Below are 16,659 nucleotides of genomic sequence, written 5' to 3' on the forward strand. Positions count from 1 at the left end.
CAGCACTCAGCCTTCTTTATGGTTCAGCTCTCACATCCATACATGACTACTAGAAAAACCACAGCTTTGACTATATGTTGACTATATGCGCCACCTGCCCCCCCCACCCCACCAAAAAAAAAAAAAATGTTTGCTATGGGTATTGATTTTGCATGTTATTGGTATTTTCAGCACATTAAACCATACTTGTTCCTCTTGTTCAGATTCCAGACTCCATCATTTCTCGTGGCGTTCAGGTGCTCCCACGAGACACAGCCTCCCTCAGTACTACTCCTTCGGAATCTCCTCGTGCTCAGGCTACATCTCGCCTTTCTACAGCTTCCTGCCCGACACCAAAAGTAAGTATAGTTCCTTGGCACCTTACACCTGCTCTGCTATGTACATCTGGGAAAACTAACCAGTATTTCCCTCTGCTTGTCAAGGTTGGATTGCATGCAAGATATTACAATGAAAAATTAATGGGCTGTAACATAGATATCACCTAATGTTTCACAAATTGTTGTATTAGGCCAACAAGAATAGAAATTTCATTCAAAATGCCTACTACCTCACAGCTATAGGTATCACCTTCTGTAACTCCTGTTTCTTTGTTGTAGAATTCTTATTTTTTAGCATACTTATTTGTATAGATACGCAGTTATTTATTTATGCAGAGGGTGAATGTGTTTCTGGCCAATAAACAGCAAGATTAACAAAATAAAATGATGTCACCAAAAGGATTTTTTTTTTTTTTTTTTGACTTGTCCAGGCAGGGGTAACTCCTTGCTCTAGTATCATTCCAAATTTTTTCAAACATATTCAACTTGGAATGTTGCTGCCTAATATTTGGAAACAAATCTAAATTGATAGAAAGTTTTAATGCCAACCTTTGGGGGAGGGAGGAAGTAGCTTAGTATTTATTTTTTATAATTTTTCCCAAGTACTGAAGCAGTGAGCCAGGGAGAGGATTAGATATTTATTTGCTGCCTGACATTTTCATGTGTGTGATAAACTGAGTAGCATACCTAATTATGACTATGATACTTTTTCTTAGAATATCTCTTCCCTGTAAAGTTAGTCATTTCTAGTTTCAAGTTTCCATAGGATGGATCCACTTTTGGCATCAGAAGCAAACAGTGACATTCCTTCTTATTTAATAGGATATGATTTTAGCTATCAGGCTATACAGTAAATTTATTTCAGAAATCTGTAGGTAATTTTGCAAACTATGACTTTTTCACTGTCATCAGATTTAAGGATTTATATAACTACCTTCCTCATCCAGCTTTTCTATGAGTTTTACGAATGTTATTGTTGAATTTAACTGAAAGTGGTCTCAGTCAGTTCTTGAAATGTGTAGTGCAGTTGCTTTTACATTCCATGCTACATCCTTTTTAGCAGTCTTCAGAGTGTGAACTGTTGCATATCATTTTTAGACTTGTGTCAAAAGTCACTGATAATTGTATAGTTTAAAAAAATGAGGTCTTAAATCTTCATGAAGAAAAACTATAAAAACATTCTAGATATAAAATGTTTGTTATATGTTTATACATTGAATGCCAGCCAGCTGAATCTTTAACTGAAGGAAAACGGAGTTATCAAGACATAAATTGGGTAGAAGAATCTCATCCATATCTTACAAATTTTTAAAACAGAATGATTTATTGTTTGACTTCACTAAATTCCAGCTGTATAAGTTTACTCATTTATGAAGTCTGGGAAACAATTAAAGCTAAATGTTAAGTCCACTATAAAAGACTACTCATTCATCAAATATTAAGACCTTAATGATTGGAATGTGGAATTATCTAAGACAGTACATTTTTCTTAGTGTTTTACTGTGTACATAAATATTGAAAGCTAAGTATTATCTAAGTTCTTGGACCTTTTTAAAACTTTGGAATTACGTTTTAATTACTAGGAGAATATTAAATGCAGTTAATAAATGCAGTTATTAAATACAGTTTTAAAAATTGCTCCAAAATCCACATTTATTATTTTGCTTATTTCAAAACCTTAGGATAACAAGTGGCTTGTCTTGATATTTTTCCATAGATAACACTTAGCTGTTCAAATTGACAATGAATTCAAATAAAACTTTTATTTCAAAATCTTTTTTTTTTTTTCAGAAATTTTTCTTCTGTATTTTTGCCTAGGAATATGATTCTGTTTCTTTTAAATAATTTTACCAACACGAAAATGTAACCTCAAAGATAAAATTATTGCTTTGGTGTTATTTAATTTTAAAATTGAACTTTTAAGGTTGAATCAGAGTAGTAATATAATAGAAAAACTAATTTGAATACTTTTTAAAAAGAAGTGAAGACAATCAAATTACTCTTCCTATTGAAAATCTCAAATTATAAGACTGTTTAATTAATGTATGCTAGATGTTTTAACGGAGAAGGCAAGGCAACCCACTCCAGTACTCTTGCCTGGAAAATTCCATGGACAGAGGAGCCTGGTAGGCTACAGTCCATGGGGTCACTAAGAGTCGGACACGACTGAGTGACTACACTCTCACTTTTCACTTTCATGCATTGGAGAAGGAAATGGCAACCCACTCCAGTGTTCTTGCCTGGAGAATCCCAGGGACGGGGGAGCCTGGAGGGCTGCCGTCTAGGGGGGGTCACACAGAGTCGGATACGACTGAAGCAACTTAGCAGTAGCAGCAGCAGCAGCAGATGCTTTAACATGTATTTTTATATCAGTGATAGATGTAACCTCTTCCTCCATAGAGTTTACAGTTTAGTCAAGGTATGCTGAAACAAATAGGTATTTTTAAAATAAATTTATTTAAAATAACCTTTAAAAATTATATTAAATAAAAAATAAAACCTTTAAAATAACGTAAAAATAACCTTTCAAATTATAATAAATATACTTTTATAATAACAATAATGATACATTGAAATTCATGCTAAGAAGTGAAAAAATGTAGTAGAAAGTAAAAGTAGGGAAATCTCAGATTGGATGATCAGAGAAGGCAGCTCTAAGGAGTAGCATTTCACCAGGGACATGATAAATGATGAACACAAAATAACAGCTTTTTTGCCAGGTGGAGGTTTTGAGAATTACGTTCAGCACTAATGACCACTTTAATGGTAGTATTCACTAATCAAAAACTCTCTGTAAAACTTCATTAGTACACGAATAACCTAATTCAATGAGTTCAAAATCCAACTTCAGATCAGTTCTTTATTTTAAACAGTGATTTTTTCCCTTTTGCATACTAAGTAAAATTCAAGGCCATAGGTTTTAGCACATAAATATATTCTAGATAAATTAATTTTATAGCCTAAAAATGTAAGGCAGAGAAGAAATTAAAAATGAAGGTCAGGGTTCTAATTTAAATTTTGGGTAAATGATGTTAACTATACTAAGGAATGAAAAAGCAAAGGAAAATTGTTAATGCATTTTGGTTTTGAATGTTTTCAGTATAAGATATGACACATCCGGGAATGTTATCTTGCACAAAATCAGAACACAAGTTGATTCTGACATCATTATTGTTACTACATCTTGGATGGAATGTTTATAATTTAGTACATATTACTGTTAGCCAAACGCCATAAAAATCCCCCTCCCATGTTTCAGATTAGGCACGCAATCTGTCATGTGCAGAAAAAAACGTGCAAATACGTTTTCCTTACATTGGAAATACAATACAGTCTTAAAAGACCAGCACTAGAAAGAGCACTTGACTTGATATTAGAAGTCCTGGTTTCAAATACTGGCTTCTCTACCTAATAACTACACTGCATTAAGCAAGTTGTTCAACTTCTCTGAGCTTTTTGTCTATAATAAAACTGGTAATCCTTGCCTGCCCAACAGGGTTATTAACTTTTAAATAAGTCTTTGCCTGGTGCTGGGAAAGCAGTGGTGGGCAAATAACACTATTCTTGGCTTTGCGACAGATAAAGCAGGCAACTATAAAGTATAATAAAGTCTAATAAATTTTATGATTTATCAGCAGAAATACAGAATACTCTGGTAATAACCATCAGAAACACTTATCCTAGTCTTTGTGAAAATACAGAAGGGTTAAATAACCAAATTATGATTAAAAACTAACAATTCCAACCTTTTCCTCTGTAACATTTTCTCACGGGGCAGCATTTAAGCTGAAAACTTCCTGTCCATTTGTATGTATGCATCTATTCCTATTAGGTCAACAGCTATAATGTTGGTATTACAAATTATTTTGCATTCACATTTTATTTGCTCTCTGCAATATTTTATTCGATTGTGCTTTAATCCATTAAGATTCTCCACCTATAGTGAAAACATGATCTATCAAGCAAACCAAGTCTGGATTTCCTTTTCAGTACACTCGTCACAATCTCATAAAGACAGGGCATTAACTTTTCTAAAGTTCCATATAGAATGGCATTGTCTCCAGCAAAAATTTGTTTGTTGGGATGACATAATATTTTTCTGTATATGGGGAAATTCATTTCTCCTTAATATCAGATATTTTCTTTTCACGAAATCTGACTGAAATGAAAAGTAATTTTCACTCCTTTAGCTTGAGAACTCTGTGAAATGTATTTTAACAACAAACTTGAGATTTTAGTCTTACATTGCCCTAAGTAAAATAGTACCTAAGCCAAAAAGTCAAATAGTATATAGATTTTATGAATGGGCAATCTCTAGAGGACTCAAATTCTAAAATAGTAATCATCTCCCAAAAAATGTTTAGCTAAAAGAATAATTCTATAACAAATTCTGTTTTAAAGTGAGTATGATTCACAAATGAAATAAGTTCTGCTTTTCAGTTATGAAACTTCTTTCATTTGTGAATTTCAGTTATGAAAAGCAGCAGCATCTCTTTTAGAATCAAGAGGCTTGATGTAGAGAATAATGACCAAAACTAAAAAGAAAAAAAATCCAGACTTTCAATCAATTCACCACTCCCTATCAATGTCATTAAAAAGAGAATTTTTTACAAAGCCCAGTTCAATTTTCCTTTTATTCCCTAAGCATCTGAAGTTTGACTGAAATAAATAGATGAATAAAGATAATCTCTGCACATACTCCCTTGTACTTCAGAGTTTAGAATAGAACTTTGCGCACAGACTAATCATCATGTTATTTTTTTCTCTTCTTAGAAAGAAAATATAAATTAATTTTCCTAACTAAAGTTTATAAAATTATTTTTAAATATATATTAAAGTATCCTTATGGAGTATGTGTTCCTTTAATAATAATGTCTAATCTTATATTCAAACAAAATGCAGAATTATAACCTCTCTAGGCTTCTGTTATTGTCCTTTGAGCAAAAGAACTTAGATTACTCTGGATAAAGAATATTTTCTTAACTCACAATTTTTAATGTATATATCTGAAAGGAAGTGGATTCCCTTTACATATAAAAATGGCATTATTTGATCTAGTATCAAGGTAATATTTTCTCGTGAGTTTTTTTCCCTAGTGATATTGGTTTTTACCAACTAGTTTATATTATCAGTACTTTCCTTTGTGAATGCCAAGATGATTGTGTAATATGGCTAGTTCATTGTTTCCCAAGTCTTTGGAGACTCAAGAAGTTCTACAAATCTAGCCTGAATCAAGACACTAACTGAGGCCTGCAAATTATTTTCCACTGTTTTTGAGAGCCTAAAGATAGTTAGTAAAACTACACTGACCATCAGGTTTCTTTGCTTTTGTCTGAAGTCATATCAACATTGGCACATCAACAACTGTTCAGCTGTTAATGACATTATAGAAGTGTATGGGTTCTACATGTGGAGTCAACAAACACCAAAAAGGTTGGAAAACATTTTGAATTAATAGTTATTAATGTAATTAGTGTAATTAGTTATTAGTGTAATTAATAGTTACACTAATTATTCATTAGTGTAATAAAATGCATCTCTGGACATAAAAATATAAGTTTTGGTTAACTATCTCATGGAGATGAGGGTTGCTGAGCAATAATAGTCTCAACTTTGTTGGTCAGATCCATCAGTTCTCAAACTTAATGATCTCAGGACCCCTTCACATGCTTAGGAATTATTGAGTACCTCAAAGGCATATTTATGTGAGTCATAGCTGGTGATATTTATTGCACTGATAATTAAAACTTAGAAATTTTTAAAAAGTTATTTATTTACTTTAAATTGAGAATAAGACCTCTCTATGTTACTTTAAATAATATTGCTAAGGGTAAAAATAATGTTTTCCAAAATTTTTAAAATCTACTAGAAAGGATGACGTTGTTTTACATTTTTTCCTATTCATTTCAATGTCTGGATTAATAGTCGACAGCTGGATTCTCACATCAGTCTGTTGGAATATGTTGTTTTGGTTGAAGGAAACAAATCCAGCCTCACACAGTTATGTGGTTAGAAAATAAAGGAATATCTCAATAACGTTTTCATATAATTGTGGATATTCTTTGACACTACAACAAAATTGTTCAGTTGATAATATATTGAAAGTTAGTTAAATTGTAGAATTTAGCATTGTCAAGGGCCATTTTATACTCCAATATATTAAAAATTTTTGGACATACTGCCATATATGAAATAGATAAACAGAGACCTACTATATAGCATAGGGAACTGTATTCAATATCTTATAATAACCTATAATGAAAAGGATCTGAAAAGGATATAGAGAGATATATGTATAAATGAATCACTTTGCTATACACCTGAAACTAGTGCAGCATTGTAAGTCAGCTATAGCTCAATAAAAAGTTTTCATTCTGGAAAAAAAAATTCATTGGTCGGTCCTGAATGTTTAATGGATCTTATATCCAGGTATGTTTTTTGTAATGTATTTTTTGATCATATGGAAAATGTAAGTTCTTCCAAATGTTTACTCTATCAAAATTCATTTTCATTAATATAACCACCAACTCATTAAAAACTCCTTGGAAGCATTGGAAGCTCATGGTGATATCCATTGTCCATAATTTTAATTTTTGCTTAAAACATAGAGTTTTTTCTTTGGCCAAAAAAAAGCCAACAAACCCTGTTTGTTTTCCCGAAATTAACTGTCTCATTTCATTCATTTTCAAGAAAATGTCTATCAAACATCTAAGTCTGAATAGTCATAGTTTGTGAGACATTCTTTCAAGCAAAAATAGTGTTCTGTGCAAAACCTGGCTAGTTCAGCTTGCAGCTATTGCCTAAGTTCTTTAACTTGAGACACCCGTCATTCTTTGTTATACAGCAGAAGTGTTTTATTTCATTCTTCCTATTTGTCACACTCAACAGACAAATTTTAACTAAATTGAGTTAGTATTTACTGTTTCATTGAGAGGACAATGTTAATGAAACTGTTAGGACATAGGGGTGAATAATACAGTAACTATTCACACTATTTGTATCAACTGCCTAGATTTCTACTGTAGTACCAAACCACCATTGCTTTTGTACATCATTTCAAATGTCAGTATAGTGTTAGAGGCAAATAATGTCTTGGTATTATTATTAAAATCATTTGGCCTTGTGGACCCCTGAAACAATCTCAGGGACCCTCACAGGTCTGTGGAACAGACTTAAAGAACCACTGGTATAATCAAATGAGTGTAGTGCTTTATGTTTCTTACAAAGCATCCTGGGTCTCTTTTGTTTAGACCATGTTGCAATGGTATTCTCATTCCAGAGATCTTATCCTTTATGTCAATGACCATCAGTACCATGCTTAATATAAATGACTCACCCTGACTCTGATCCAGATTAATTCTAGGAAAGGGAACAGTTTCTCCTCCCTGACTCAAAACAATAGACTTCACAACGTCTTTTGAAGATAACAACCAGAAAATACATCTCCAGCTAGCTTTACTCATTTCCAGTGTGAAACTACTTCTATATTTGTACAGCAACTAACGTTTCCCTAGAATCTCCTTTCTACTTATAGGTACACAGAGAGTCCTCTTTTAAGCTATAACCTAGTTGATGGAAGATAATTTTATTAGGGATATCTTTGGGGATGACTTCCTTTTTTATAATTAGTTTGGAACATTTAAAATTGGTGAGATTTTTTAAAATAAAAATACAGTTTTCAGCTTTCTAAAAAATCATGTTAATATTACTGGGCGAGATGACATATATTAATACTCAACTGGCTTTATTTGTTCCCTCCAGGCTACTTTACTTGTTTGCATTAATTGCCTGGCTCCTAGAGACTTTTGAGTAACTTATTTCTACTCTCATTCATTATTGTCTAGTTTCTCCTCCTTTATAACAACATTTGTTTTGCTATTTATTCTAGTTTGATAGAAAAACAGATTTTTGAGACTTCAAATAAAGGGTTTTCATATCTTTTCTTATAGGAAAGGCAAGGCACTTTCCAGTATGGTAAACTGTTTCATATTTTGAAGAAAACTAAAATCAGATAATAATAATATATTTTAGCTGTGAATTTTGAGTCTACAAATTATTTTAAATGGTTGTTAGTATTCTTAACATTCTTAACATTCTGCTGAGTATACAAGATTTACCTTGATTTTTGTTTCTTCATTCATCTGATTAAACATCCCCTCTACCTTTATGTACAATGAAAATTGAAAATGGAATTCCCTCCATCCTTTTCTTAGCATTTAATGTTCACAGAATTAATTTATCATTGAAACTAAGTATAACTTAACTGTGAAATGTACAATCACCACATTGAAATCTGAGCTGCAAATGAAATTTGATTAGCTCGCCTGAGAATATATAGTTAACAAGAAAGTATTAGCTAATAGTTAACAGTTTTATGGGTTAGACAGTCTACAAGTGCCATACTCTTTTTTTTTTTTTATTATTTAAGAAAAGTAATATACATGATCATTTTAGAAAATTTTAAAAATTAATATAAGCAAAAACAAAGAGAATTCCTGTAAGACCACCTTTAATAACAGCTGTTAAAACTCTGCTTATATCATCCTGGGTTTATTTTCCTATGCATTCAAATATTTTATATAAATGGATCATGATAAGAAGGCAGTGATTAAGAGCTCAGGTTCTGGAATCTGACAGGCTTAGCCTTGAATCTCAGCTTTTTCAGTTACTATATGTATGGCTTTCAGAACATTACTTCATCTCTATAACCTTAATTATCTCATCTGTAAAATGAAAAATAATAATACCATTTGCCTCAGGATTAATTTAAGGTTTAAATTTTAAAATACATATGAATCATGGACTACAGTGTTTGAAATATAGGAAATGATCACTAAATATTAGCTGTTGTTATTAAACTATAAATATTATAACCTATCTCATACATTTAGTAACATTCTTTCCTTTCTATGTCATGAACATATTTCCATGTTTTTAAATTATGTTTTACAACATTAATATCAGTCTTTGTTCAGTATTCTAATTTGTGGGTATAGCATAGTTTTTTTCACCAGTCCCTATTTTGCGTACTCTAGTTGTTACCTATTTCCTAGTCTTACAAATAATGCTGTGATAATCTTCTGGAAGTTAAATGTTTTAGAGTCTTCTCTTAATTAAACATAGCAACTTGTATTAATTCTACCTTTGTTGGAAGTATATGCTAGACTTTTAGGCCCATGGTTCCCATAATTCATATGGATCTTTTTTGCATCTTCATGAATTCAATTTTAATATTCTGGAAGAAGCAGTTTCTAGCATTTGCATTTGATTGATCTACTGATGGATGTTTAGAAATTATAGATCCAAAGTTATTTGAAAAGTCAACAATATTGAGTATGTAAAAGTACTGCTCTTTCAGGCACTAAATGTTGAGCCCTGGTCTGCCACTTTATAACTTTGTTAGAACTAGTAGACCTCAGTTTCTATATCTGTAACATCATGATAGTAAGTTCAGTAGCCTCTAAAACCCCTGTAGGCCTATAATTCTGTTCCTTTGAAATAAGTTTCTATACTGACTGAATAAATATTATCCTTTGCTTTAGCCCTTCTCTCTGATATTATGTTAATGTCCAATTAATGTAAAATAATTTACATTTATTTCAGCTTTTCCATTTCATGCTGCTACATAAAGATTATTAACTAAACTATTATAACTTCGTTTAAGATCCGTTTCATTTAGTTCAAGCTTTGTCTTTATTAAATGGAATATTGTTTTCTCTTGGTATTCACTAGCATTTTGTCTAAGTTTTGGATGATAGGGACTGAAAGCTCTAGAAATACAAGGAATAATTAAATTAAGAATACTGTCTTTCAGCTTAATTTAATATCTTTGATTCCTATAAACTTCTTTCTAAAAGTTTAGGATATGTTTTGTATAAAAGCAGTTCAACAAAATAATCTGTCCCATCATTATTTCAGTAGCAGAATTTATTAGATATAGCCATAATTCAAATCTATATAGTTATCTGGCCATGTCTCATTCATGACTTTACTAGAGAGCATATCCCAAACTAAACTATTTCTTAGATCTTTATATTTTTAAATGATACATATACCAAAATTTGCCAGGTATTTTCTTGCCCAAAACTTCAGGATTATCTACTCTCCCTTTTCATTCTACTTTCATTAAAGATACAACACACGTTAATTCAGAAATCCATTCAGTGAGTATTTTTAGTGTATGTTATGTCAAATACTGTGCTAGGTTTTAGAAGTATAGTAGTGGATAGACTAACTGAACCTGACCTCAAAGATCTTATAGTGGAGCAGATGTGGGGAAAAAAATTACAACGAATCTATCAAAGCTTTGATAGTCTAAAAGAGCTCGTCTCATCTTAAAGGGTAAAAAATAAATAAAATGAATAAAGGGCTGTTTACTTAGCCCTTTATGAAACAATAAATAGCTGTTTCATAAAACAGAGAAAATCAGCAAAGAAATATGTAGGGGAAAATGTACTCTCACTAGAAATCTATTAAAATTTTTGTAGCCAAATTGATAACTTTTTAAATTATAATCACTGCTATAATGAGTAGCGACATGAATATTCCTAGTCACACTAGCAGAAATGTAAATTTGTATGACATTGCAAGCAAGCTATGTATTTTTTAAATATTTTGTTTAACCAATGGTATTATTTCCAGAAATTTTTTGGTGGAAATTATCAAACAGAGAATGAAAGATTTAATTATAAGATTATTTATCACAGCATTATTCATATTCACAAAACAGAATCAACCTTAACGTCTGTGGTTAAATAATTTACTATACATATGTATATATGAGTTATTTATATAATCTAAAAAGTCATATTTAAGAATATTTAATGGCACGGGAAAATGCTTAAAATAAAATATGTGGTTTAAAAAAGTAGTAAACAAAATTGCATAGAGATTAAATTATAGGTTATTTTATAATCTAAATTTTTTACTAGAGCAGAAAAATATAAGTTTTTCTGGTTTTGCTATTTAGACAGGATCTGGGAATGACAAGGATGGGTGTCTTTTGCCTGCTTCATAAAGCCAACTATTTGCTTGTGTTTATAATTGTATTTATACCAGGGTATTTTTATATGCAGGCTAAACCATTCTATTCCTAATCTTATTGGATAGAAAATTATATTTCAGTTGAAGTTTGAATACAAACTTTTTTCTGTCTGCTATATAAATAATAAATAATTCTTCAGAACATACACTATACTATTTAAAAGTTATCTATTCCAAAGTACCTAATAACTCTTTTATACTGCACCTATAATGGGGTTCTTAATTTCTTTATAGACAGATAAGAAATTTGGGGAAAAAAGATAATGGATTGAATTATTCTCTAGATAGTGGGCAGGAAATAGCATGCTTAAAAGTCTAATTTTGTATAGATTGCATTATTTCAAAATCAAAGCTATCATAGAAACTTAGGGATCAAAATAATATGTGTAATAAATGTGTAATAAAATAAAAATATTTGAAATGATAATAAACCATTAGAAATCATAGCCTTTCAAATAAAGGATTTCCTAAGTATACAATTTTTTTGTAAGCCAGGGGGCAGTTGGTAGATCTGTGACTTGCTACCAAGATGCTTATTCAAAAATAAGAAGTCAAAACTTCTTATTTCTTCATTATTCTTTGCAGTATTTCCTTGATCTTCTCTATCCTTTTACTGGTTTGCCTTTCTCTAGAAACGCATTAGATTATTTTTCCTTGATGCACAGAATTACTGCTTCTCTTATTTTTGTTTCTTCCTTCCTTTATACTTTGCCTTAATAAATCGCAAGTGAAACAGAATTATTTTACAATGAAGCACCAGTTTTACTGAAAGTCCTAAAATATAGTGAATTGAAATATTAACCAGATCCCAAAAAGAACTTTTTTATTCACAAATTTGTTTAAATTTTGAATTCTCAAGTAAAACTTTTTAAAAACCTCCTTCTCCGATCATAACTATCAGAAGGAGTCTATAGCTGTATCAATATATATTAAGTGATATTGGTTAGAAGACAATTTCTAAGAAAAAAGTTTTATTTCCTGTCAGTGATACCCATACTTTTTTTTTTTAAGTGGCATATTAAAAATGTCTATTTCTCAAGGTAGTTCTAAACGTAAATTAGATAATTCTAAAAACAAAACAATTCAGTCCCTAGGACAAACAAACAGAACTGTTTTTTTAATCTATACAATCTTAATCTAAATCAATACAAAATATATTAAGGGAGAAAAAGGGGAAATCTACATAAATCATTCTGTAGATGAGAGGCCAAATTTAATGAAGAGATCTCAGAGCCAGAGAATTTAATACCAGCTATTTACTTTTTTTTAATTTATAGGTCTCCAGAAAGCTACTGATCCTAAGACCTGAGTTCTGTCATCAATAAAACAAATGTATAAGATATGTAACCTTTTCTCATAATTCTTCACCAAAATCTTGCCACTAAAAAGAAGTATTAATGCACACACCTAGTGATATGGGCACTTACCTTAACATGACTTTTACAATCCAGAAATTTCTTGAAGTTTCATATTTTGTTTCAAATATTAATATAAAGATGATTTTATACTCCAAAATCTTGTATGTTTGCCTTTGAAAAAATATTGACATTTTGCTTACAACTACTTATTATTGGCAAGAGAGATAAGGGTGAGATGGGGTAATTTTCTGCTTTGTTAATAATGGAAATACTTTTACAGTATTTACAGAGCTCAGTTTTGGAGAACCAAGCTAAATCAAAGGGAATCAACAACTCATATTGTATGAACATCCAGGCATTTCCTTTTGTTGCATAATATATCTATAATTCAAGCTCTTATTTTAAAAAGATGAATACAAATAGCAGTCTTTTCACAACTTTAGAGGCCACATCCTCATAATTAATTCCTTAGGGTAGATTACCCAGTAATTAATCCCTAAAGAAATATTCCCAGAATGCTGCCAAAGAAGTGATACAGTGCAGTCTTCTCAGACAATTTTTAATGGATATCTTGTTAATATATTCTAGCTGAGAGGCTGAAGAGAAGATTGAAATTATTTTGATCCTCTAATTTATTTCTTTTACAATCTCAGTAAAAAATATTTACAATAAGATTTCTTCAGGCTACAGAAATCATTAGTGATAATGTTTTTTTGTTTTACAGGTAACATTTTAGTTTTCAATATGTGTAAATAAACTAATAATTTTAACCAACCTGTAATCCCTACAGTTCTTTACATCCAGTCTGCAAACTTCATTTATATTTCCATGATCTTATATGTAGTATAAACATTTAAAGTTTAACCTCTTTTACTTATTGATAGAGAATGTTTAGTCTCACAGAAAAATATATATAACAAATTATCTATCATTGTGAGGCTTTTATAATTATCATAAAGAATGAATTTCATTTTATCCAAATGCTAATCTTTTATGATTTCTTTTATATTCTAATCAAAGTAAAAAAGTAATCAGGTATTTGGATTAGCTGTGAATTTCTTTTATTTATGCTACTCCATCATAACTGATGATTAAGTGTTGACTAGAATAAATGAGAGCATTATATTTTAAAATCTATGATTTGACTTCTCTCTACAACTCAAATTTTATATTTTCAAATTCTTTCTGAAGTTTTTCAATATTAGGAATTATTACCTGAGTCAGGAGCAAAAAAAAAAAAAAAAGCACATGACACTTGAATTACAACACTTGTAGCGCTGATAACCACATTGGTTTCCTAAAGTCTTCCTCTTATGATAGTTAAGAATTTGCAAAATCAGATTTAAATACAGAAAATCAGTGTCAAGCATTGACAGATGAGCTCTCTACTCCTAAAAATCTTTGCTTAATTTGGTGTGTAGTCTATTTTTCACATCCAGAGTTCATGGTGATTGTCTTTTCTTATATTTCATTCTTTAAACTTCTGTACTAGCACTTGCATTTGGAATTGAAATGAGTTAGGAAAACTTTCTTCCATGTATTAGTATAGTAACAACATTTCTAACATAAATTGGATAGATAGACAAATAGACACACAGGGACATGTATACTTAATACAGCCTCTTATAAGCATCAGGTTTTTTTCCAACCTATTTATTTCCAGGCCTATTAAGGGTACAACTTTAAAGTAGAAATTAGGAATGGTGGATGTTGGTCTTGGCTTTGTCATTCACGTCCTATGTAACCTTGACCTCCTGTTGCTGGACTTGATATAATTTTAAGCCTTCCAGATATAAAAGATAATGTAGAAAACAGTGTTCATGTGTTACTATTAGTATACAATAATTCAGTTTCTAAACATTTTTAGAAAGCAACATGAGGTATTAGACTATTTTTATATAAAACTACATAGTTTATAATCAAGATGTTGTGAATATCAATTTAAAATGAGAAATAGCTTTTGATATAAAAATATTCTCTGAGATCAAATAAAATAACATGAGAAAATGACTAGACATTATGAATGCACTGTCCATCAGAGGCCCTTTATTATAGAATGTTGCCATTCTAATTAGTATCCATTGTTTCTGAATTTGAGAACTTTTTTCAACTGAAAGTTGAGTAAGGATTAGTGATTATCTTTAGGATATAACATTTAATTAGTGTTGAAGAATTAATAAAAACTATATCAAGTAAAACCAAAAGTTGACTCAGTTCTTATGGACCAAGGTGCTCTTTTCAAGTGAAAATGCAATTTTCTCAGTAATTGGATTTTCTTCTCAGAAATTCTTAGTGTTTCACAGTATTCCTAAGCAATTTCTTTATGCTATCAAAGATATCATAAAAAATATAAAACAGTAGCCTGCCTCCAGAAATTATAATTTTGTAATATGGTCAGATTTCTTATTTTTCCTGAGGACTTTAACACTGGGAATTTGGAATCACATGGATACTTCATCTACTGTCTCCTAAAAGCAAGACCATCACAACTAACGAGCTATGATGGTCTGAATGGAGACCATCATCCTGCACATGAAGAAATCCATAATGTAAAAGCACTTGATCTGAAGCTTCCTTTCAGTCTCCCCTGACTCTTTTTTTCAGTTTGTTTTTGTCTTTAAACAAAATATTAGTTATTGTTACAGCTCTATTAAAATAAAGGCAAAGGGATTTCTTGTTTATACCTCATCTAATAAAAACAGTTTGGGTTTAGAATCTTCCTTTTCTCATTTACACAGTTATTTGAAACAAATTTCTAAAATAGCAGTTTTATTTTCTTTTTTGTTGTCTTACCCAAGAGGAATATTCAGCTGAAATAACTGAAAGTTTTGAGGGAGTGAATGTATCTAACTTTGGTCTGGCATTAAAATTTTCTGGTTGGGCAGCACAATTGTTTAATTGGGAACCTCAGTGACAGCTGAATATCCTCAATGCTTGGGTCAGCAAGCAGAGGAACTTCACTCTGTCACCTATCAAGAATGATGCTTGTCAAGACTGATCTCTCCACTTATGGAATACTCACGCATCTAGTAATACCACTGTTGTCTTCTGATATTACAATGGAATAGACACTAAAAGAGACAAAGTTTTCTGCATAGGTTTATTTGTAATTCTTTGTTTTTTGTAAGCCAAATGCAAATGTAACACTATTCCAGATACTGCTTCATCAGAAGTCCCCAAGATAACCAAAAGTAAGTGCCCGTTTCCTCATCTTAGGAACAGAGTCATAACAAAGACTGAATTCTAGCAACCAGCCTATTTGCAGAGCATGTCATATAGCCTCTGGGTTAGTTACTTTACTCCTTGGCCTCCTAAGACATATCTCAGAGTCGATTGATGTTTTTGCATGTATTATTTACTAATGTTTAGAAAAATTTTTAAGTTCACTTTTTCTTTATTCTGTCTTTTTTACCCATCTTCCCTCATTGTAGCAAATTAGACGGCCGGATGAAAGCAAAGGAGTTGCTAGTAGAGTTGGATCCCTCAAAGTAAATATGTTTCTAACATTTTTTGGCAAGATTTCGTCTATAGCCTACACTTCTTCCTTTTTGGAGGGTGGAGGGAGGAAGGGGGCTTTTTCCATTTTTCACCATCCCATTTTGTTTTATTTTAGTATTTTTATTGGCTGTTGGGTCATATTTTTTTTGTTTGTTTCAGCTACACATAGAGCAACCAGCTGAAGGCAAGCTGTCAAATAACTAGCTTTGAGTGGCACCACAAACAAGAGAAAGGGCACCTGCCTCATTGCAGGAGCCTATAATTTGGGGTTCCAGAGTAAACCGTTCCTCTGATTGATGTCACTGACTATGTGTTAAGTTCCTGTTACACAGAGAACCAGCCTTTATTTTCAGATTATTATATCCCCCTTTTTTTTTGTTAAAAGTAATTAAGTGTATTTTAGTGCCATTACCATTTGTAGTTCATTCCAGAAAAATAATTAT

General features: G+C 31.2%; 1 protein-coding gene across 12 annotated transcripts in view; it reads left to right on the forward strand.

The window, feature by feature from the left end:
* Positions 1-16,659, forward strand: part of GPHN (gephyrin) — a 537,169-nt gene that overhangs the window by 337,027 nt on the left and 183,483 nt on the right. For 8 of the 12 annotated variants that reach the window (XM_061429172.1, XM_061429169.1, XM_061429176.1 and 5 more), the window contains 2 exons: positions 204-338; positions 16,150-16,206. In XM_061429172.1, the coding sequence (XP_061285156.1) occupies positions 204-338; positions 16,150-16,206 (192 nt within the window). The remainder of the gene's footprint in view (positions 1-203; positions 339-16,149; positions 16,207-16,659) is intronic. The other 4 variants (XM_061429178.1, XM_061429173.1, XM_061429179.1 and 1 more) reach the window with 1 other exon arrangement.

Source organism: Bos javanicus, chromosome 10 (assembly GCF_032452875.1).
Source record: "Bos javanicus breed banteng chromosome 10, ARS-OSU_banteng_1.0, whole genome shotgun sequence".
NCBI classification, from domain to species: Eukaryota; Metazoa; Chordata; class Mammalia; order Artiodactyla; family Bovidae; genus Bos; species Bos javanicus.